We start from the raw sequence: 23716 nt of genomic DNA, 5'->3' as shown, positions 1-23716 counted from the left end.
ATGAATGAAAGAATATTTGCATCAGCCATTGGCCATAGCAATAAAACAACAGTGTGATATACAAAGAATAGAAATAAAAAGTCAATTATATAAAATACATTTTAGGGGTTTGAATCAATAGTCAAATAGTGGATCTTGTTCTGATTGCCCCAGCTAAAAACCTTGCAACCTTTGCTGTCACTTGCTCATCTTGATCTGCCAAGAGAAAGGACACTGTGGCAGTGGTTGGATGACCTGGAATGGGCAATAAAAGAGGAGTGATAATCTCATTCCTCAAGTCTTCATAAAGAGTGAAAGTCAGAAGGGTGTGCGCCACTGAGTAGAGTAGGCTCCCTGTTTTAGGTTTTTTGCCCCAAAACTTGTGGAAGGGATGGCAAACTGGGATGAAGCTGACCATGCTGGGGTTGGCAGGCTTGGACAGCTCACTCTCACATGATAACTTTACTTGGGTAAAGGTAAAGGGACCCCTGACCATTAGGTCCATTCGTGACTGACTCTGGGGTTGTGGCGCTCATCTCGCTTTATTGGCCGAGGGAGCTGGCGTACAGCTTCCGGGTCATGTGGCCAGCATGACTAAGCCGCTTCTGGCGAACCAGAGCAGCAAACGGAAACACCATTTACCTTCCCACCGGAGCAGTACCTATTTATCTACTTGCACCTTGATGTGCTTTCGAACTGCTAGGTTGGCAGGAGCAGGGACCGAGCAAGAGGAACTCACCCCGTCGTGGGGATTCAAACCACCGATCTTCTGATCGGCAAGTCCTAGGCTCAGTGGTTTAACCCACAGCGCCACCCACATCCTTTACTTACACACAAGTAACTTTACTTACACACAAGTAAAAAATAAGTAGAGTAGAGCTTTACAACATATAATTCTGGGCCCAGGAATTTGCTTTTGGTCCCCAAACTGAATGGAGCCCAGGGTCCTTCCACACAAAATCCACTTCTTGTTCCTCCAAGCATTTTTAATTTCAATCGTAGAATTTAGGTTTGGGAAGTAGGAAGAGGAAGAAAACCTCCTTTCTGCTGCTGTTGCTAGAGACAACTGTGGGTCAGAAATCCTTGCTGATTTATTGCATATCACCAGAAATCTATCAGTAGATTGAGATCTACCTTCCGTCCACCCCAGTGCATAGCAACTGGAGGAGATTTAACTGTTCACATGGGTGACTGTTGATGGGTGCTGTTATTTGCAATTTGCTCAAGAGATTATGACCGTCGCCTTTTGGACATTTTAAGAACAGACATGGGGACTTGGGGGTGAGTAAAAAGATTATTTAACTGTTTGGTTTGTTTAGTTTAATAAACACATTTGCCATTTTGTGTGCAATTTCCTTTTAGCCAACATTTCTAATGCTTTGCACGCATAATGAGCAAAGTTAAGTAACTCAGGAAAAACATAATGAGCAAAGTTATCTACTAAGCAAGCTGTGTGCCATGTAACATTTCCTGGACTTAGTAAACATATCAAGTTACATAATGCGTAAAATTATCCAAAGTATCTCCTTGTAGGTAGGGTAAAAAAATCTATTTGTTTGTAAATGTGCATGTTTTTACTGTAGCAAATTTTTATGCTTCACTGTCTAGGAATTACAAATTACCAGGGAGAAGTTTCCTTTAAATCAGTGATTTAAATTGGCCCTCCAACCCTTGGTGTGTTAAATTTTGATTTAAGTGGGGAGTTACTCCACTCCAAGTCATCCTACCTCCCTGCTTTGGGACATCACCAAGAGCTGTGTGCAAATGGCCTTTCAAAATTCTCCACGGTTTTTTTGTTTGCTGAGAAATTAGGAGGACCCTTTCACTCATTTTTTCCTGGGGGAGAAGAAATTATTTGACACTTCCTCGTTAGCACAGCCCCCCTCCCCTGCCACTTGCTGCAAGAGGCTGCAGCAACATATGTACATACAGCCTGGCCACCATTTTGTGTTCTGCCTGATGCCTAATCCAGAATGCGGCAGCCAGACTGGTGACTGGGAGTGGCCGCCGAGATCATATAACACCGCTCCTGAAAGACCTACATTGGTTCCCAGTACGTTTCCGAGCGCAATTCAGAGTGTTGGTGCTGGCCTTTAAAGCCTTAAACGGCCTCAGCCCTGTATACTGAAGGAGAGGCTCCACCCGGACACTGAGGTCCAGCACCGAGGGCCTTCTGGCAGTTCCCTCACTGCAAGAAGTGAAGCCAGGAAACCAGGCAGAGAGCCTTGTCAGTAGTGGCACCCACCCTGTGGAATCCCTCCCATCAGATGTTAAGGAAATAAACTATCTGACTTCTAGAAGATATCTGAAGGAAGCCCTGTCTAGGGAAGCTTTTAATATTTGATGAATTATTGTACAGTGGTACCTTGGGTTACATACGCTTCAGGTTACATACGCTTCAGGTTACAGACTCCGCTAACCCAGAAATATTACCTCGGATTAAGAACTTTGCTTCAGGATGAGAACAGAAATCATGCTCCGGCGGTGCGGCGGCAGCAGGAGGCCCCATTCATCCCATTGATATTCCAGTTCCAAATTTTTAATCCCATAGTGTTTAACTTCTATTTAAATTATCCTTATACTCTTTTTTCCCTTTTTTTTTTCCTTTTCCTCTTTCCTTCCCCCTTTATGAGTTCCCTGGGTCCTCCACCTCCTCCTCTACCTCCTCATCCGGTCTGCTTCCCTCCTCCCCCCCTTCCTCCCCTGATCCTGATTCACCTGGTGGGTCCCCCTCTGCAACTCCCGTTTCAGGCACCTCCGCTTTTAATTCCTTATATTTCCTCAGTTTCAGGTTAAGAACGGACCTCCGGAACGAATTAAGTACTTAGCCCAAGGTACCACTGTATTTTAATATTTTGTTGGAAGCCGCCCAGAATGGCTGGGGAAACCTAGCCAGATGGGTGGGCTATAAATAATATATTATTATTATTATTACTCATGGATCATTCCCCAGGGCCGTGTGTGTGTGTGTGTGTGTGTGTGTGTGTGCGTGCGTGTGCATGCTAAATGGCAGCTGGACACCTTTAAAGGTGATTCCCTCACCCCCATTTTTGGCCAGAACTGCAGTAGATTTACAGGCAAGTTCATAATTTCAGAGGGAATTCATCTTGCCAAATTTCAGGATAGTTGTAGTGGTTCCTGGTCCCTGGTCCCTCCCCCCCCCCCCGGTCAGTTAACAACAGTTAGAAAGAAATGACTTTATCTTCCCTAGGGTTTTGTGGGTGTCTGATCTGAAAATATGAGATGTGTACACAAAAACCCCTTGCCTGTAATTTGTCAGGCTTTATCAGCTCCAGTAGATCTAAAGTGCCTAGAAATTTCATTCACTTCTGTCAAAAGGAGAGAAAGGTTACAACCATTTTATGATTTCCCAACAGTGACAGGGTAATGGTTGGAAACTAAGGGGACACTTATGGGCCCAAACTGCTTTGGACAGACAAAACAGACTCTTTTGGACCCCGAGCTAAATTGACCCCCAGTCTACAAAGTTATGAAATGCTTTGGACCGAAATGGACTGTTTTCCAAACACCAAACTGGTATCTGAACCAAATCTTGCGGTTGGTGTATACCACCAGAATACATCCTACGTCTACCAATACGTTCTTAAAGACCTGAATCTAATCTTTTTATGGAAACAGGGTCAACAGAGCTAGTAATTCATTTTTTCCCTTTTTGTTTTTTTAAAAAACTACGTTAGTTGAGGGAAATGCTAGATGGGTGCTCTTGAAGGGGAGTTAAAATGACCTGGTGTGGACCACCTCCTTACTCTGCAAAGAATTTCTGTGATTTCAGGAAAACTGCTCATGGTATAATCTGCTACTCAGTACAATTGTGGATATTGCAGTCTGGTCTTAAGAAAAGAGATCTTAGCAGCAAGCTATCTTTTCTGCTCCATTAAAGGTATGTCTGTGAGGCTTTGCCGTAAGAAACTGACTGGCGTTAAGAAACTGTACAGCTGGAAGGAGAAATAGCTCTATCAGCTTTGCCACTTTTTTATGGCCTACTTTTCTGCTTTTATATTTGTGTCTGAACTCCACCCCTAGCTTAGACTATACACTGAAAATAGGATGTTCTGAAATAGGATCTTTAACAAAGCTTCCACTAAGATGCTATATCATTTTATGAGGAACTTAAAATGTTTTTGGTTAGTATCAATGAAATCAGGAGTCTCTATTTCTGCAGTATTTGATAATGTGTAGCTGTGCACTAGATGGTGGTTGTGATTTTAATCCTAGGTAAAGGCCCGTCGAGTCTGAATGGAATAAGGAGGTGCAGGGTGGCGGGGAGGGTATTCATTGCTCTCATTCTCTCTCCAGCCTTGCAAAAAGTCCACAATAGTTAACTAGCCCTCCATGGTTTATTGCAATCAGAACAAGTAGCTGTGAGCCTTCTGGTTCTTCTTTTGATTAATCTCAGTAATGTCCAAACTCTTAATAGTAGTTAATATCAACTATGGTTTGCTTGAAACAAACCAGCTTCATCGTCCATGGTCTGAACTCTACCACATTTTCTGGGGGTTTTCAAAGTGATTTGTTGTGTTTAATCAAAATTGGAAGCAGGAAGCTTCTTTTCTCCTTGTGGCTTTGCTGGAAGAAGAAAAGGCCCAAGTATTGTGGATTATTCCTGGGACAATATCATTGTGGTTTTTATCATGACGCCTGATGTGTGGTTCTTTGCTTTTCTCTACAATATCTATTTTGGTGAATCGGTTTTGCTTCAGGGAGCCATAACTATTGATACTACAGTGGTGCCTCAGGTTAAGAACTTAATTCATTCTGGAGGTCCGTTCTTAACCTGAAACTGTTCTTAACCTGAAGCACCACTTTAGCTAATGGGGCCTCCTGCTGCCGCTGTGCTGCCGGCACGCGATTTCTGTTTTCATCCTGAAGTAAAGTTCTTAACCCAAGGTACTATTTCTGGGTTAGCAGAGTCTGTAACCTGAAGCGTCTGTAACCTGAAGCGTCTGTAACCCAAGGTACCACTGTATATTATAGAAATGTTTAAGTGTGCAGGATACTTCCCCCTTTTCCATCTGGTTTCCCTGGTTGCCATTTTAGCTGGGCATTTTGCAGCATGTACACAGTGAGTTACAGCTTCCAACTATGCATACATATCGTGATAGAGGGCTTGTATTTGGTTTGTTAAAATGTATGGTCTACATACTGATTTTCTATGTAGATAGAATGTTTCTGTGTGCTCTGGTGTTCCGTTGTGTCAGAAGAAGTTTAGTCCTGCTGGCCACATGACCCGGAAACCTGTCTGTGGACAAACACCAACTCCCTCGTCCTGAAAGCAAGATGAGCACCGCAACCCCAGAGTCGCCTTTGACTGGACTTAACCGTCCAGGCGTCCTTTACCTTTTTTACCCTTATCTGTTGAAGAATAACAAAAAAGAATTATTGATAATATGAAGGCTAGCTTTTCCAGAGTAGACTTTTAACAGCTTGGGCCTGATTTCCGAATATTTAGGGTTGTCTCTAACAGTCATATTAGGAGAAGTCTCATTTAAATTAATGGACATGTCTAACTTAGGCCCATTAATTTCAGTGGGTCTACTCTGAGTGGGAAATAGTTGGATGGAACCCTTAGAATGCAGTGGAACAAACATCAGTGGGTAGGTTTTTCAAGTTTTTCCTCATCTACATTGATGCAACCCACAGTCAGTTTGAATAGCATCTTTCTATCATCTTAGATACAATTGTTTTGGAGACTTCAAAGAAAGGCACAGAATAGACCACAAAAGTAACTTTATAATGTAACTGTTCCTTTTTAACATGTCCATGGGAGGGGGACCTAACAAAGATTCAGAACTGCATGCTTGCTGTGCAACAATATCATTGAGTTTAGGTTAATTAGTGTTCTTGCCTGTGATAGGTCTTTTGGTTTTCATTTCAACTTGTGAAAAGCCACACAGCGAGATTAGAGTATCAGCCTTTGAGACCCTGGATTTTCTTGGGAAGTCAGGGTTACTTATATTGATCACCGCAACAGAAGGATAGCAGTCTGTCTTGATACCTGTACTCCTTTTTAAAGCCATTATACAGTGGCCTGTTTCTGTACCTTCAAAGGCACAGAGGAGCTTTCCTAACTTCTGTTTGCAGGAGTAGATGAAAGGCAAGAGATACAGAGTTCTTGAGTTTCTTTTGTATAGCCTCAAGCTTCTGTGCCATATTCCATACCCAGCATTTGGCTTCGTAGACTATGGGAAAGAACTTTTAATTCTCAAAGACAGGCAGAGCTGGAAAACTTTGTAGAGAAATTGCAGTGTAACTTAGAATCATAGAATCATAGAGTTGGAAGAGACCACAAGGGCCATCGAGTCCAACCCCCTGCCAAGCAGGAAACACCATCAGAGCACTCCTGACATATGGTTGTCAAGCCTCTGCTTAAAGACCTCCAAAGAAAGAGACTCCACCACACTCCTTGGCAGCAAATTCCACTGTCGAACAGCTCTTACTGTCAGGAAGTTCTTCCTAATGTTTAGGTGGAATCTTCTTTCTTGTAGTTTGGAGCCATTGCTCCGTGTCCGCTTCTCTGGAGCCACAGAAAACAACCTTTCTCCCTCCTCTATGTGACATCCTTTTATATATTTGAACATGGCTATCATATCACCCCTTAACCTCCTCTTCTCCAGGCTAATCATGCCCAGCTCCCTTAGCCGTTCCTCATAAGGCATCGTTTCCAGGCCTTTGACCATTTTGGTTGCCCTCCTCTGGACACGTTCCAGTTTGTCAGTGTCCTTCTTGAACTGTGGTGCCCAGAACTGGACACAGTACTCCAGGTGAGGTCTGACCAGAGCAGAATACAGTGGCACTATTACTTCCCTTGATCTAACTTGTGTTGCCCGCTGCCTTTTACTCCTTGTGCTGCCTACGCTTGGCTAAAGGAGAACTAGTGGAGAGAACTCCCAGTTTCCAAATATTGGAAAGATTTCTCCTGGTCCAGTTTTTGTTCCTCCGGTGCCCATTTAAGTAACTTGCATTGCAGCCCTAACAATGACTTCTTGAAAGTAAGTTCCCCTCAGTTTAGTGGGGCTCACTCCCAAGTTAGTGGAGTTAGGATTGCAGACACTCTCACTTTTTAGAAGTACAGTGGTATCTTGGTTCTCAAACTTAATCCGTTCCGGAAGTCCGTACCAAAACCAAAGCGTTTCAAAACCAAGGCACACTTTCCCATAGAAAGTAATGCAAAATGGATTAATCCATTCCAGACTTTTAAAAACAGCCACTAAAACATGAATTTTACTATCTAACAAGACTATTGATCCATAAAATGAAAGCAATAATCAATGTACTGTACTATAAAATAAATAAGACAGTATTGTAGATGATAATTTTTTTTATTTTTTTTTTATTCTTACCTGCACTGATGATAGTCATTGTTTGGAGGGGGGGGGGCTTTTATCCATTTCCGCAGTCACACAGTCAATAAATCAGTAGCTGAACTGAATTCCACACAGTCACAAAAACAAATTAACTAAAAAGAGCCTCAAAAACAAAAGCGCAAAATAATAGCAAAAACAAAAACGCCAAACTTAATCCATTCCAGAAGTCCTTTTGACCTCCAAAATGTTTGAAAACCAAGGCGCAGCTTCTGATTAGTGCAGGCGCCCTGGAAACAATAGCCGACAACCGCATCAGATGTTCGACTTTCAGAAAACGTTCGAAAAATGAAACACTTCCGGGTTTTATATATATATATTTAAGTAAGCACAACACCCTGACCCCACAATGGAAAACCTCCATATATTTTTCTGTCACTTTGCCAGACAGACAAAAAAATGATGCCTCTTTCATGGGGAGCAAAGACTTTTGCAAAATAGGGGGTGGGGTTCAACACAGCACTTTAAAAATTAGTAAGCCTACAGGAATTTAGTCATTTGCATTCTGAGATGGAGAAAGTATTGGATTTATGAAATTGGGCATGATGATGAAATGGTGGTTGAATGTATTTTGAGCAAAACAACAAGAAGAAACCTGGTCTGTCTATGGAAGCATTTTATTTAGTGAACCCTTGATAATGCCTTGCTGTTTTTTTTATTCTTCTCTTCTCGTCTCTTCCCTCCTCTAATGCAAAATTTAATAAGGTTTCATGGCAGCATAACCTTGGATGCAATATACATTTATATTGTGCCATAGCAATGGAAAACAGTTCCACAGTAACTCAAGATAGCTTATGGACAAGTCCATTGTTGATTGTGGTAGCTTTTGAAACATATGAGGGACAGATCCACAAATGAAACTGTCAGTTGGTAGAGCATGAGACTCTTAATCTCGGGATTGTGGGTTCAAGCCTCATGTTAGGCAAAAGATTCCTGCATTGCAGGGGGTTGGACTAGATGACCCTCATGGTTCCTTCCATCTCTACAATTCTATTATTCTGTGGTAGATGTGTCTGCACCAACATGCAGTAGGCCTTCTGAGTTATGGCTCTGCCTTCACTTAACAACACTGTTCTGTTTATCTTGCTTTCCGATTTTTCAGATGCTTGCTTGGTTTAAATTTGTGAGTGTTACTCTGCTTACTAACCAGAGTTCTTTAGGCAGCTTTAAAATACAATAAAATAGATAACGGTTACTAGGGCAGCACTAATATGCGTAAGTCTTCCCTCCCATGGCCCAGTTGACTCTGCTGACCTGTAACTGGCTTTTAAAGCAACCAGATAGTAGTTGCTCAAAGCCTCAGGCTTCCTCACTAGGCTGCTGCTGCTGCTGACAGCTTCTGTTTCTGGTGAGAGATTCAGGAAACCCTGTGGGACCAAAGGGATTAGCAGATGCTTCTCTGCACCCCAAGTCATAAGATGTTCCAACTCTCACCCGAAGCCTGAATTGTTGCCTCTTATTTATTAAATGTAGCTCTTCACTGAGAACCAGGCCTTTATTTGCTGGGCTCTAGGTGGGCCCTTTGTTTTTACTATCAGGAAAGCCTGAAATATATTGCTTAACAAAATAATACATTTTTGTTTGAAGACATTTTAAAGGAGCAAAACTAATTATATAGTTTTGATGTATGGCACCACTTTAGAATCTCAAAGAAAATAACCAGATGAATCACACTTACTGAAGGCAGATGATTCTTATCTTTTCCTATCCCCTGCTTCTTTCCGTGTATCAGATTCGGCTTTATTCTAAATAATACATTGGGTTTTTATTAAAGAGATAAAGACTGGGTGTTTTGTTTACAAAGACAAGATATAAATTCTGTGTCAGGAAAAAGCATTATCTGACTTTGCCTAGGGAATCTCAATCTGGCAGAGGCTTGGGGTTGTCTCCAGCTAAGTTTTACTCAAAGTAAGGTAAAGGTAAAGGTACCCCTGCCTGTACGGGCCAGTCGTGTCCGACTCTAGGGTTGCGCGCTCATCTCGCTTAAGAGGCCGGGAGCCAGCGCTGTCCGGAGACACTTCCGGGTCACGTGGCCAGTGTGACTAAGCGGCATCTGGCGAGCCAGCACCAGCGCCGCACACGGAAACGCCGTTTACCTTCCCGCTATAAAGCGGTACCTATTAATCTACTTGCACTTAGGGGTGCTTTCGAACTGCTAGGTGGGCAGGAGCTGGGACTGAATGACGGGAGCTCACCCCACCGCGGGGATTCGAACCACCAACCTTGCGATCAGCAAGTCCTAGGCACTGAGGTTTTACCCACAGCGCCACCCGCGTTCCTTTTACTGAAAGTAGAGGCATTTAAATAATTGGATCCAAGACAGTATTTTCCATTAATTTCAATGGTCTACTCTTCAGTAGAGCTAATATTGGATGCAAACCTTGGCATTATGAGCACACAGCACTTGACAGTCTTATTTAGGATGCTGCACAACTGGTTTTATATTTTCAAAACAGTAACTTGGTTTCCTGAAGTGCAAATGGCTGAAAGCCTAATGGTTGGTGGTGGAAGGTTTGGAGGCACAACAGAGGAATCTGAAGAAGCTAGCTTTTTCACAGCATCATAGTTATGGTTGTGTGCCTGTGGCTAGGTCCATATTCAATGGAATCATGCAGTGAGACTTCGAAGTGCAGTTCTGGGAGTAGGCAGTACAGGGTGGGGTGATTTGTAGCTCATTCTCACTGTGTGATCTGTGGGGCTAAACAAACACATGAAAGAAACACAGTTAACACTTCTGGTTCCCATCTGAAAGGTCCATAGCTGAGGGGACATGATGTGCCCCTGCTTTTTTTGTGGGACAGATGACTATAGTGGTACCTCGGGTTAAGTACTTAATTCATTCCGGAGGTCCATTCTTAACCGGAAACACCACTTTAGCTAATGGGGCCTCCTGCTACCGCCAAGCCACAGGAGCACGATTTCTGTTCTCATCCTGAAGCAAAGGTCTTAACCCGAGGTACTATTTCTGGGTTAGCAGAGTCTGTAACTTGAAGCATCTGTAACCTGAAACATATGTAACCCGAGGTACCACTGTATTTAGATGGCCTTGTGTTCAGTTGGAGTCAGTGCTAGCTTGCATTGTCTTGTACTAGCATCTATGAAGTCTCTGGCACTGTTTGGCTGCGCTGGTGTGCAAACGTTCTAGCTCCTTGTAGGTCAAAGTGGTCAGAATATTTTCCTTCTCTTGTGAGAGCAAGAGTTTCTGCCTGGCAGAGTGGCAATATGTTTTTAATTTCTGGAGTAGAACATCTTATTTCTTTCAACATGCCAAATAGGGTGTACATGATTACATTTGTTGTAAAACTGTTGATCTATCATTCACATTTGAATGTTCAAGGGGAAGGCAAGTGAATAAGAGATCATGTTCATCAAGTTGTTTTCTGATTTAAGATGCTAAATAATGTAAAGTGTTTCAATTGTTGCATTTGAGCCCAGAAGCCTGGATTGGCAGCAGGCACGTGGGTTAAACCACAGAGCCTAGGGCTTGCCGATCAGAAGGTCGGCGGTTCGAATCCCCGCGACGGGGTGAGCTCCCGTTGCTTGGTCCCTGCTCCTGCCAACCTAGCAGTTCGAAAGCACATCAAAATGCAAGTAGATAAATAGGTACCACTCCGGCGGGAAGGTAAACGGCGCTTCTGTACGCTGCTCTCGTTCGCCAGAAGTGGCTTAGTCATGCCAGCCACATGACCCGGAAGCTGTACGCCGGCTCCCTCGGCCAATAAAGCGAGATGAGCGCTGCAACCCCAGAGTCAGCCATGACTGGACCTAATGGTCAGGGGTCCCTTTACCTTACTTTACCTCTGATCCAGCCTCTGTTCTCTTGTGCTTCATTGAGCTGCGAAGACACATTTTTCTTCAGGTAATGTGAGAACTTGAAAATCAGTCCTTCTCAGCATGGGTTGGTTAGGCCGATAAAGAAAGCTACTATCCCTGCTGCAACCTTCTTCTTCATCATCATTTTATTTGTATGCGCCTTTCCACAGTTAAAAACATTGCTCAAGGCAGCTTACAACATGACAAGATTTACATAATTACAAAAGTCATAAACAATAAACCACATCAAAAAAATACACAACCAAATGGAAAACAATTTCCACATAAATCAAAATCTAAAACTAAGAATGCAGCATTAATATCACAGTTTAAAATGCCATAGGTAAAAAATAATAGCAATAAAAAAAATAATTCTTTTGTTTTGTTTTCCTTATAGGATACAACCATCTACATATTTATTCAACCCTTTCCAAGTCACAACCTTTTATCTAAATACCAAGCTAATTATCAATTCCTGTTTCCCCACCAGTGACTATAGATAAGCATGGAACAATATACATTTTATTTTATTTTATTTTATTTAGAGGAACAGTTCATCCCCCTGTTTAAACCGTGGCAATTTTCCCTCTAAGTAATAATAATGATGATGATGATGATGATGATGATTTATTACTTATATCACGCCCAATCCACTTGTTCTAAAGTGATTGTGGCAGTTACGATGCTCGCTGCTGTTTTGGAGATTATTGGCAGGTTTATTGGGTTTTAGTATATTGTTTAGTTGTTTTTATTTTTATTATTCTTTTATTCTGCAAACCACTCTGTGATTTTAAATGAAGAGTGGCAGGTTAAATAAGTTTAAACTCTCTATATCTCAGTACAGTAGAACCTCGGGTAATGTAAAGTTCGGGTTGCGAAAGCGGCAAACCCGGAAGTATTTTTCTGGCTTTCGCCACTTGCGCATGTGCAGAAGCGCTCTATCGTGCTGCACGCATGTGCAGAACAGGCACCTCCAGTTGCGGAAGCCTCAGAATCTGAGTGCAGCTCCGGAACGGATCCCGTCCGCAACTGGAGGTACCACTGTATAAGTAGTGCTCTGCTGCAGAAGTAGTAAATAACTTTTCTTAGACCGGATATCCAAAAGGAACATCCAGTTCAACATGAGCATGGGCCTTTTCTGTGGTGGCTTCCCATCTATGGAATACTTTCCCCAGAGATGCTTGCCTGGTGCTACCATTACATATCTTTAGGCACCAGGTGAAAATATTCCTCTTTACCCAGGCCTTTGGCCATTATATAATCTATGGCCTGTTAAATGGGAGAGGGGACTGTTATTATGATTATTTTATTATTCGGCTTTGTATTATGTTTTTTATGATGATGTGTAAATTATGTTCTTCATGTTGCACACTATCCAGGATCTTTGGATAAAGGGTGGTATATAAATCGTCATCATCACATTAATCAGATTCCATAATTTGGGCATCTGTGTCCAGGGCAGCTGTTTACCAGCTCCATCTGGTATGTAGGCTGAGACCCTATCTGCCTGCGGACTGTCTCGCCAGAGTGGTGCATGCTCTGGTTATCTCCTGCTTGGACTACTGCAATGCGCTCTCCGTGGGGCTACCTTTGAAGGTGACCCGGAAACTACAACTAATCCAGAATGCGGCAGCTAGATTGGTGACTGGGAGCGGCCCCCAAGACCACATAGCACCAGTCTTGAAAGACCTACATTGGCTCCCAGTATGTTTCCGAGCACAATTCAAAGTGTTGGTGCTGACCTTTAAAGCCCTAAATGGCCTCGGTCCAGTATATCTGAAGGAGCATCTCCACCCCCATCATTCTACACGGACACTGAGGTCCAGCACCGAGGGCCTTCCGGTGGTTCCCTCACTGTGAGAAGCCAAGTTACAGGGAACCGGGCAGAGGGCCTTCTCGGTAGTGGCACCCACCCTGTGGAACGCCTTCCTACCAGATGTCAAAGAGAACAACTACCAGACTTTCAGAAGACATCTGAAGGCAGCCCTGTTTAGGGAAGCTTTTAATGTTTGGTGTATTACAGTATTTTAATATTTTTTTGGAAGCTGCCCAGAGTGGCTGGGGAAGCCCAGCCAGATGGGCGGGATATAAATATTAAATTATTATTATTATTATTATTATTATTATTAGGCAGATTGCCTCATATCACATTTCTGTATACTAAAGAATAAACTTCTCATCTGGTGGCGCCCGTCAAAGGCTACATTGCCATGAACTGTCTTCACTTTAAGAAAGTAATATAGGACAATTGCAAAATTCATCACAGGAGGAGCTGTTTCACTTTTATTTGCTGATTTGCATATATAAAAGAGCTGCTTGACTGATGGTCCCTCCGATCAATAACATACTCCATCTTCCACTGACAGCCAAAGAGCAGGAGGAGAGAGGAAAGCCCGACATAGCAAATAAATAACCTTGCAGATGTAGAAAATGCCATAGAGTTGGAACAGCTTCTTAAGCAGAAGTAATTATTTTATCGAACTTCATGAAATAGGTCTGATTCAAAGTTTGCAAAAGTCAGAGAAAGGGCTTCTTGTTTTGCAGGACTATTTTTATGTCATATATTTTGCCTCACTCCACTCTGATTACTTATTGAAACACATTTGAATGGTCATAGAAACTGTGAAGAATGCACTACCATGAACTTGGAAGATTCAGAGTTTGAAAAGAGAAGCTTACTTTTTTGTCTTATGACAAGCAAGCATTTCTTGTCTCTGTTACCCCCCCTTTCTCCCTACTCCTGTGGCACCTGCCCCCAGTCTCCCAGATTTCTCCCCTGTTCCTCCTACCCTCTCTCACTCACAATTTCTGCTCCACTGCTTGAGCATAGACCTAAGCCTTAAAAGGAGGAAGTGGGAAAGAGTGTCAATGTGTCACTCTTCCCATTTCCTCTTAATCTCTATGTACAGTGGTGCCCCGCAAGACGAACGCCTCGCAAGACGGAAAACCCGCTAGACGAAAGGGTTTTCCGTTTTGGAGGCGCTTCGCAAAACGAATTTCCCTATGGGCTTGCTTCGCAAGACGAAATGTCTTGCGAGTTCCTGCGGGTTTTTCCCCCCTTTTCCTAAGCCGCTAAGCCGCTTATCAGCTGATCCGCTAAAAGCCGCTAAACCGCTAATAGCGCTAATCCGCTAAGCTGTCAATGGGCTTGCTTCGCAAGACGAAAAAACCGCTATACGAAGAGCCTCACGGAATGGATTAATTTCATCTTGCGAGGCACCACTGTACTCTCAGGAGTGAAAAAAAGGTAACCGCCTTCCCCTGGGACTCAGAGCCTTTGAGAGTGCCAGGGGGGCAATTGCTCTCACAGGTGCCACATTGGAGATCCTAGCCATACAACAAATGGGTTGATGAAAATGATATTTCATCTGGGGCACCTAAGTAGTCTGAGCTGACTATAGTTAACTGTACGACTTCATCTTCAGTGGGTAATGAAATGCCACAGGGTTTCTGCAGTCTAGACACAACAAGTTCATGACTATTTATGTGGAAGATTTTGTGTTGTAAATCACCAGTTTAACAATTATTTTTAAGAATTTGATGTGCTGTTTGTTCTCTTCTTAAGACCAGGGGTTGTTTTTTTAGCAGGAACTTGGAAACACTGAGTTCCCTTACCTTTTAAAAATTAAATAATTGGGTTTTGGGGGGCGGGGGGCGGGGGCTGGAACGGATATACACCCAATACTTGAGCCAAAAATCCACCTATATCGGTAATCAACAAAGTTGTGGCCATTTCTAATCCAGATCATTACCTTTCCTGCCCCGACCTGGCCACAGTGATCCATGTGACAGTCACCTCCAGCCTTGACTATTGTAATTCGCTCTACATGGGGCTGCCCTTGAAGCTGTCCCAGAAACTCCAGCGGGTGCAGAATGCTGCAGCGAGACTCCTCACGGGGTCTCTGCCATGGGAGCATATTCACCCAGTGCTTTTCCAGCTGCACTGGCTCCCTGTGGAGTACAGGGTCAGATTTAAGGTGCTGCTTTTGACCTTTAAAGCCCTTCACGGTCTAGGACCCTTGTACCTACGGGACCGCCTCTCCCGGTATGCCCCACAGAGAGCCTCAAGGTCCATAAATAACAACACCCTAGTGGTCCCGGGCCCTAAGGAAGTTAGATTAGCTTCAACCAGAGCCCAGGGCCTTTTCAACTCTGGTTCCAGCCTGGTGGAATGCTCTACCTCATGAGACCAGGGCCCTGCATTTCTTTCCGCAGGTCCTGTAAGACAGAGTTGTTCCGCCTGGCTTTTGGCTTGGAGCCAATTTTAATGTCTCAATATTTTAATGTTGTATTTTAATTTTGTTTTTAAGTTGTAATCATTCAACTTGTTTTTATTTGCTTGTTAGCTGCCCTGAGCCTGGCCTTGGCTGGGGAGAGCGGGGTATAAATAAATTATTATTATTATCATCATCATCATCATCATCATCATCATCATCATTGTCTTATTGAGTTTATTCATCAAATCTTACATTTAGCTACTCCCCGGGGGGAGGGAGTGGCAGCACTGCAACTGGACCTTGCAACAAACAAACAAATAAACTTTTTGGTGAGTTCCCCCAGTTTTTTCCAGAAAAAAGCAGTGCTTAAGACCATCAACATAACATTGATTTAAATGTAATGACAGGAAGGTAGTTGGACACAGTTACTGGAGCTAGGGCCAGACATTGTTTTGTTCCAATTTCCACAGTGATAACATTTAAATGAGAATACTAGGAATGACTCAAGTCTGCTGAGATGATGTGCCAGTAAACAACTGTGTATGATCAGGCACAAGAGCTATAAAACTACTGTGTTGTCAGTTATCACAACCTGTAACATTACAATTGTAATGCAAGAAAACTCAAGATGTTGGTTGGGTTAGCAGGCATCAATGCTACTGCTTTGGCAATAGTCAGATTCATAGCACTACCTGTAGGCAAAGCCATACTGTAACAGGTAGCGCAACTGACATTAATTTGTCTAGAGTCATGGAGTCATCAGCTTGGTGTAACTCCACTTGATTGATACATTTCTCCAAGGAGTTATAATGGGATTGTAGCTATTATAGCACAACATAGGATGGGCTTGCTCTCTCCGTCGAAACAGATGATTCTTTGTGGCTTTGTCAGAGCCAAAAAAATCCGTAAGACAGGCACGTAAGGGAATTAAGATATGGGCAGTGTTGTTTTGGTTTTCTATTTTTAAAGCTCTACTTTGTAGTTGGCACCAGTAGCCCAATTGCAAGGTCAGCCTTGCTTTGGAGAGAGGCAGACATCCTGCCATCCTGTCAGATGGGCATGAGATTAAATAGCTGAGGCCCACTGTGAAATGTGTACACCAGGCAGGATGCTCAGCAAGGGGTATTCATGTGGCTATCTCATTTTGATTTCTCAGCCCTGTGTTTTGGCGACTTTTGTTACTAATCCAGCTTTGGTGTGGATTAAGGTTTGAAGCAAATACCCGCCTTCCTTACTCATCTTTCAAGGCCTCATGGCCTTTTGCATCAGACTGATTGGAGGAATGAGGGAAACCACATGCCTCTCCCACCCCCCTCCTTCCTTTCAATGCGTGCCTGCAAAATTGAGCCTTCTTTCATTCCATGGAGAATGTCGAGTCCTGCTTTGGTGGCATCATAATCTGCTTCAGTGCATGGCATGGCAGAGTGCAAATTCATGTCAGCCATTTGCTTCATGCACAATTTTCTCCAGTGTGTTTTCCCTGGACTGGTGTCAAATGTAGAGATGTCGCGGTTCAAAGAAGAACATCCCTTTGGAAATGAACTCCCCAATTTGCCTGCTTGATAGCATAGATGTTGCCTTAGTTTTCCTGTCAGTCCCTGTAATTCAGGATTGGTTCTGACAGTGCTTTCTATCACCCCTCCATTATTTTAAGTGACCTTCAGATGGTATCACTGGCTCCCTAATCTTGGGCATGTTCTCTAACACATCTCACCTCTTTGCAGCCCAACAGAATATTAGCAGTCATCGTAAGCCTTTCTGTAACATGTAGTTGCTGGTACAGCATGATTTAGGATTGGGATGTTAGTGTTTTTCTCTGGGACTTTCTGTTTAGTATGTTTAACTTGATGCTTCTTGACCTGATAAGGATTTTATAAATATAGAGTACTGGCACAGTGTTTGCTAGGTTGTTGGCTCCCTTCTATACAGTTGCACTGTCAACCAGAAATTTAGCACAAAACCATGATAATCTGGCTTTCTTGTTCATCTGGAGCGGGGGGGGGGGGGGAGAAAGTATTTTCAACTTTCCCCTCAACTTTCCCTGCACAGTAAGCATGGCTTATGCAGTGCCCAGCCTTCTCTGTACATGGAGGTTCTCTATGCAGTTCAGAAACCTCTTCATTTCCTGCTGCAGGTAGGTAAAGGTAAAGGACCGCTGGACAGTTAAGTCCAGTCAAAGACGACTATGGGGTGCAGCACTCATCTCACTTTTCAGGCTGAAGGAGCTGGTGTTTGTCCACAGATAGCTTTCTGGGTCATGTGGCCAGCATGACTAAACCGCAACTGGCACAACGGAACACCGTGATGGAAACCAGAATGCATGGAAAATGCCATTTACCTTCCCACTGCAGCGGTACCCAATGCTTTAGAAAAACAGCACTGCCGGTACCTATTTATCTACTTGCACTGGTGTGCTTTTGAACTGCTAGGTTGGCAGGAGCTGGGACAGAGCAACGGGAGCTCTGTGGGGATTCGAACAGCCAACCTTCTGATCAGCAATCTCAAGAGGCTCAGTGGTTTAGACCACAGTGCCACCAGCGTCCCATTATACTTTATTATGCTTAAAGTGACAATGGTGATGGCAAAGGCATGGGCAGCAGTGCACCTTTGGTGGTGGCAGCTCAGAACTCATCCCCCTACAGACCCTTTCGCCATGCTTGCCATCTACACATAACACACTTAATCTCAATATTTGATTGGCTTCCTCAGTACTTGTTCCTAGATAAGCTACACATTTTTCTATGTTTGGCAACTCAGTGTTTGTCTTGGGGGTTCAAGGTCTGCTGTGCTTTCACAAATGCATTGCAAGGTACTTGGAGGGCCTTTCACATGCAAGCAAACTGTGCAAGACATCCTTTTAGACCAATTCTCAGCTTATGCTTGCATGTAAGCCTCATTGACACAAATAGGAGCTGCTATCCAATTTTAGAATTGAAGCACGGTCTCCACTACCAATTCTTGTTGGTTCTGCACAAGGCAGTCGTAATCGTTTCTGTATTTTCAGGATGTTGTGAAAGCAATATGGAAGACTGTAGTTATCAAAATTTTGAAAACCTTTTGCCCTATTTTTATTGTTTTCATTTTTCCCCCCTACAGCTCAGCAAAATTCACCAAAAATCCATGAAGGCTGGTGGGCTTATAAAGAGGTGGTCCAGGGAAGTTTTGTTCCAGGTAGGTGCTAAGTTTCCAATCCAGTGGTTGTGTGGGTTGCTGCTCTTTTCTGGCATATTTACCAGCATGTACTATTTGATATCATATTTAACAGATTGAGAAGTACTGATACCTGTGCACCTGTGTATTGTAACAAAAATCTGAAGAACACATCAGATCAGCACTATATTTTTCACTTCAGCCAAAGATGCATTGTTACATATTTGGAAGGCCTTGTGGCTTTCTAACTTCCTTGATTCCCTCCCCCCAAACCGTACATCTTAAGCTTCTTTTATGTGAAGTCAGGGGAGGAACAACAAAGCTTGCCGCTGCCTTCGGCTGCAGTTGTGTGCATTCAGTCCTCACTGAAATCTGTGGGGCCCTTCGTTTCAAGAGATCTTAGAAAGGCAGACTCTTTTAATTTTTTTCTGAGCATTTTCCAGAGAACGACAGCCGCAAGTGTAGAAAGAAATGATCCTAAATAATGAAACAATAGGGGAGACTGCATTGTAATTGTAGGGAGAGAGTGATTCTGCAAAGAATAGAATGCTGGTCTATCTTCCACTTGGCTATGTTGATGATTCAAAGTCTAGGAGTGTTTTCTTTCGCTCAAACAACAGGCACCTTCCAAGACTAGGAGATTTTCTTTGGGCATATGCTTTTGTGAACTAGAACTCCTTGTTGGATGCGTGGAATGTGACAACCAGTTGCCAGGTTGTGTGTGTGTGTGTACACATATATACATGGGTGCAAAGGGGGAAAGATGTAAAGGTTGGCATTAAGTGAAAATGGAACACAAAAGTACAGTCTGACAATTCTATTAGTATTTGAAAGCGTGCAAAATGAACTTTCACTGAAGCAGTGCACAGTGATAACACAATCATCTCGGCAGTGTTGAATGGGATAGGAAACCATTGTCTCTATTCAGACCCAAATGAATAAAAATTCCCAGAAAGGTGAATATATTTAGTAAGGATTCTGCAGGCAAGAGGAATTTCTCAGGACATTTAGATATTTTGGAATGAGATAATTGGAAATATGGATACTGGTATATGCTAAGTACTATAAAACCTAGAGGGAAGATGCAGTTTTCCCTTCTGTCTGGGATATGTGGGCACATGTCAGAGAGTTGTGATAAGCCCAGTATTTCTTTATGCATGTCCATTATGAGTCCCCAACTGATTTGGACATACTCAGTCCTTAGCGCTGCCACACCAGTTTACATATGACACATTTACGTCGATTGCATGCTGACCATTAGATCAGAGAGCTTATTACACAGCACATACCTTTGCCACATATTATTAAAAATGCCAAACAAAAATGTCTTCTTCCCACAGTGACTAAGGGCTTGTGTATCCAACTATTCTAGGATAACAACTCACAACTTGATATAATCCTCTGATTTTGCTTCAGCCCCTGAACATCTAAACAAGATAGAAGTGGGTTGCAAGAGAGCCCACTATGACTAGCAAGATTAAAGGCTCTTTCATCCTGGAATTGGTGATCATGTAAATAGTAGCAGACTGTATATCTCTGGTATATGAATTTTGTAGAAAAACAAAGTGATTTGTGAATGGCCTTCGATACTCATTAGTAGTTGAAGTAGCCTACTATTCTCACTGAGGGCATATGTTTGAACATCCTGGAAAAATGTATATTCCTTCCTGCTATCTTATTCTTCTTTCAACTACAGAGTTACAGGGATTAAATGAGGGACCTCATGCAAACAAAGCATATGTTCTATCACTGAGCTATGGCTTCTTCCCTGTATTATACAGAATGTGTGTATGGTATTAACTAGTTCACATTTTCAAATGTCAGTGCATAATATTGGCTTTCTGAATGCATCTTAGAAACACTCGAATTAACAAACAATAAAAAAGAACCGCAACTGTTTCTCAGGAGTGCAAAGCAACTGCAAATCCATTTTGTCAGCCTCTGCCTGGAATGCCCAGTAAACTCAAAGCTACTCCCTAAATGTCCAAGTGTATAACTAGAATATTAAGTAGAACATGCTAAGCAGTTCCAGATTCATTCTCCAGGTCCTGCAGAGATTTGTCTTTGGTGAGCACTTCATAAAATGCAATCATATGTTCCATTCTGTTTTCGTTATTTGCTCCAGAGGCTGACAGGCCATGTTAGCGATGTGTTCAGTGACTGCCTTTTAGTTTTTGTTTATCCTTTTCCTAAATCCCAAGAACATGTAGAGATTTGCAGTAATGTATCCAAAGGAGATGTTTCTCTTGGTCTAATATCACTTGATTTGGGCAGCTTTGAAACAATTGAGAGTGAGCATGCTTCCATTAAGGAATTAATAATCAGTTGATATATATTTAGGTATTTGTATTTGGAAGTGAGAGCTAGACCATAAAGAAGGCTGATCGCCGAAGAATTGATGTTTTTGAATTATGGTGCTGGAGGAGACTCTTGAGAGTCCCATGGACTGCAAGAAGATCAAACCTCTCCATTCTTAAGGAAATCAGCCCTGAGTGCTCACTGGAAGGACAGATCCTGAAGCTGAGGCTCCAGTACTTTGGCCACCTCATGAGAAGAGAAGACTCCCTGGAAAAGACCCTGATGTTGGGAAAGATGGAGGGCACAAGGAGAAGGGGACGACAGAGGATGAGATGGTTGGACAGTGTTCTCGAAGCTACCAGCATGAGTCTGACCAAGCTGCGGGAGGCAGTGGAAGACAGGAGTGCCTGGCGTGCTCTGGTCCATGGGGTCACGAAGAGTCGGACACGACTAAACAACTAAACAACAACAACATTTGTATTTGATTCAATTAAAAAGGCATCTAAAAAGCATCAGTGCTAGGGGTGCGGAACCTAGGACCTTCCAGATGTTGTTTGACCCCTAACTCACATCAGCGCCAATCAGCATGGCCAATGTCTGGGATGATGAGAATGGCCGCTTACCCAGTCCTGGGGTGTGTGGCGGTTGTGGCCCATCACAACTGGTCCTGACCCCCCAGGAGCAATACTGGGCTGGGCGACTGACAGTTGGGAAATCCCTGTGTTGGCCACTAAGGCGGTCAGGAGTTTCTGCCAGTCCCAGTTTTCAATTGAGGCCAGTCCATGGGGTTGGGACTTTACAGCCTCAGCCCCAGCAAAGATGGCCAATGTCTAGGGGATGAAAACTGTAATCAAACAGCATTTGGAAGGCCACAGATTCTCCATACTTGTTATACGCAGTGCAGTTATTATTAAAAATGAAGGGCCACAGCCATTTTGTACATTGGATGGATTTCAGTCCCTGTTTATTGTTTTGTTATACCTTCCATATCGTTGGTTCAGACATATACCGGTACCTCCACAGTTGCGTTTTTATTTCTCTCACGATAATACGTGTTGGCATAGCATGGTTGTTTTTAGGAATAGCATTCACCCGAGAGACTCCAATATGGAAGCAAGAATTGCTTTTTTCTTCCAAGTGTGTGGGGGAAATGCAGATACTGAACTCTGTGCAAGTACAGTGTTGTATTGCTTTCTTTTCCCTGTACTGCATCTCCTCACACAGGTTGTTTATATAACCCCGGGCCAAAAGAAGTCGTAGGAGGCCCATTATTTGTAACTTGCCTGATAGTCAGTTTTGAGATTGTTCAAGACACTGCCTCACAAAGTCTGGCCTTCTGGCCTTTTCTTTGTGAAAAGCTTGTAGCTGACCTGAAAAGCGCTTTTGTGAAGTGTATCAAAATGCCTTCTAGAAGTAAATGCCACTCATTGACAATTTGGGAGAAAAGATTCTGCATTTGCAATGGAACCCAGGTAGCAGAGTGAATTTTTGGCAGTCTTGAGCAGAAAACAAACATACCAGAATGTGACCCCCTGCATGATAATTCTTTGGAGATCATGAACCAGTCTCACCGTATTTTTGAAATCCTTGTAATCAGTTCTGCCTTCTCTGATAACTGCTGGAATAGAGAGAAAGATAATTTGCAAATCACTGAGTTTTCTTATTTATCACATTTGCTTCCTCTCTTTTTCCATAGGATCTCAGGGTAGCTTATAGGGGATATCCCAACAGCCACCCTGTGAGTGATAGCCATTGGCCCTAAAACCACTTAGTGAGCTTCATGCCCGCGCAGGGGTTCAAATCCAGGTTTACCTGATCTGAGTTCACCACTGTCTCTGGGCCATTGATATACAGCCAATTTGTACATTTCACAAGTGGCATGGTTTTTACATGATCAGGTCCCACACCAGTCTGGTAGCATTTGACATGTGCAAGCCACATGTCTGGAGTCTATGACAATTCTTCATGCCAGTTCCGTTGGCTCTAGCCAATATTGCTGTTGAGGGGATTGCAAGAAGCAAAAGGGGACATCCCAAGGATGCTTTGAAACATTTTCCTCCCTCATGGTACCCAAGGTGGCATATTTTAGGTTCCCAAGCAGTCGCCCATCCAGGCACTGCCCAGACCCAGGGAGCCAGAACTGCTTAGCTTCAGCAATGTGGTCCCTTCCAGGGGTCAGCAAACTTTTTCAGCAGGGGGCCAGTCCACTGTCCCTCAGACCTTGTGGGGGGCCGGAATATATTTTGAAGGGGGGGAAATGAACGAATTCCTATGCCCCACAAATAACCCAGAGAGGCATTTTAAATAAAAGGACACATTCTACTCATGTAAAAACAAACTGATTCCCGGAACGTCCGCAGGCCAGATTTAGAAGGCGATTGGGCTGGATCTGGCCCTGGGCCTTAGTTTGCCTACCATGCCTTAGACCAGCCTTTCTCAACCTGTGGGTCCCCAGATGTTGTTGAACTACAACTGCCATCACCCCTAGCTAGCAAGGCCAGAGCTCAGGGATGATGGGAGTTGTAGTCCAACAACATCTGGGGACCCACAGGTTGAGAACCGCTGCCTTAGACCATGCCCAGGGAAAATATACGTAAGCATGTTAATGACCAAAGTATTTGGAGCCTTGCTGGCTGTACTTTTATTTTAGTCATGATTGTTGTATTTATGTTTATTGTTAATTAGTAAGGTGAATAATAGTTTGAGAGCATTTTTGAAATGCACATATTTTTAAGGAACCTAAATATTAAAAGCTGAGGCAGGGATGGTAAAACTCTGGCAAGCAGGCTGGATGTGGTCCTCTTGGCATCTCTACCTGGCTTTTGGGATCCTCCATATATCGTACCCCTCTCCCCAGTTACACATCGCACAACCCTT

General features: G+C 43.2%; 1 protein-coding gene and 1 long non-coding RNA gene across 3 annotated transcripts in view; one reads left to right on the top strand and one right to left on the bottom strand.

The window, feature by feature from the left end:
- Positions 1 to 23716, bottom strand: part of LOC309335165 — a 317841-nt gene that overhangs the window by 2845 nt on the left and 291280 nt on the right. The gene's annotated exons all lie outside the window — the stretch shown is intronic.
- CA10 (carbonic anhydrase 10) overlaps positions 1 to 23716 on the top strand; it is a 339473-nt gene that overhangs the window by 45307 nt on the left and 270450 nt on the right. For both annotated transcript variants that reach the window (XM_081849907.1, XM_081849906.1), the window contains one exon: positions 18488 to 18562. In XM_081849907.1, coding sequence (XP_081706033.1) covers positions 18488 to 18562 — 75 coding nt within the window. The remainder of the gene's footprint in view (positions 1 to 18487; positions 18563 to 23716) is intronic.

The sequence above is a fragment of the Podarcis erhardii genome (genome assembly GCF_964252035.2).
Source record: "Podarcis erhardii genome assembly, chromosome: 2".
NCBI classification, from domain to species: domain Eukaryota; kingdom Metazoa; phylum Chordata; class Lepidosauria; order Squamata; family Lacertidae; genus Podarcis; species Podarcis erhardii.
The sequence above is the reverse complement of the archived record's forward strand: the minus strand, read 5'-3'. Positions and strand labels throughout refer to the sequence as shown.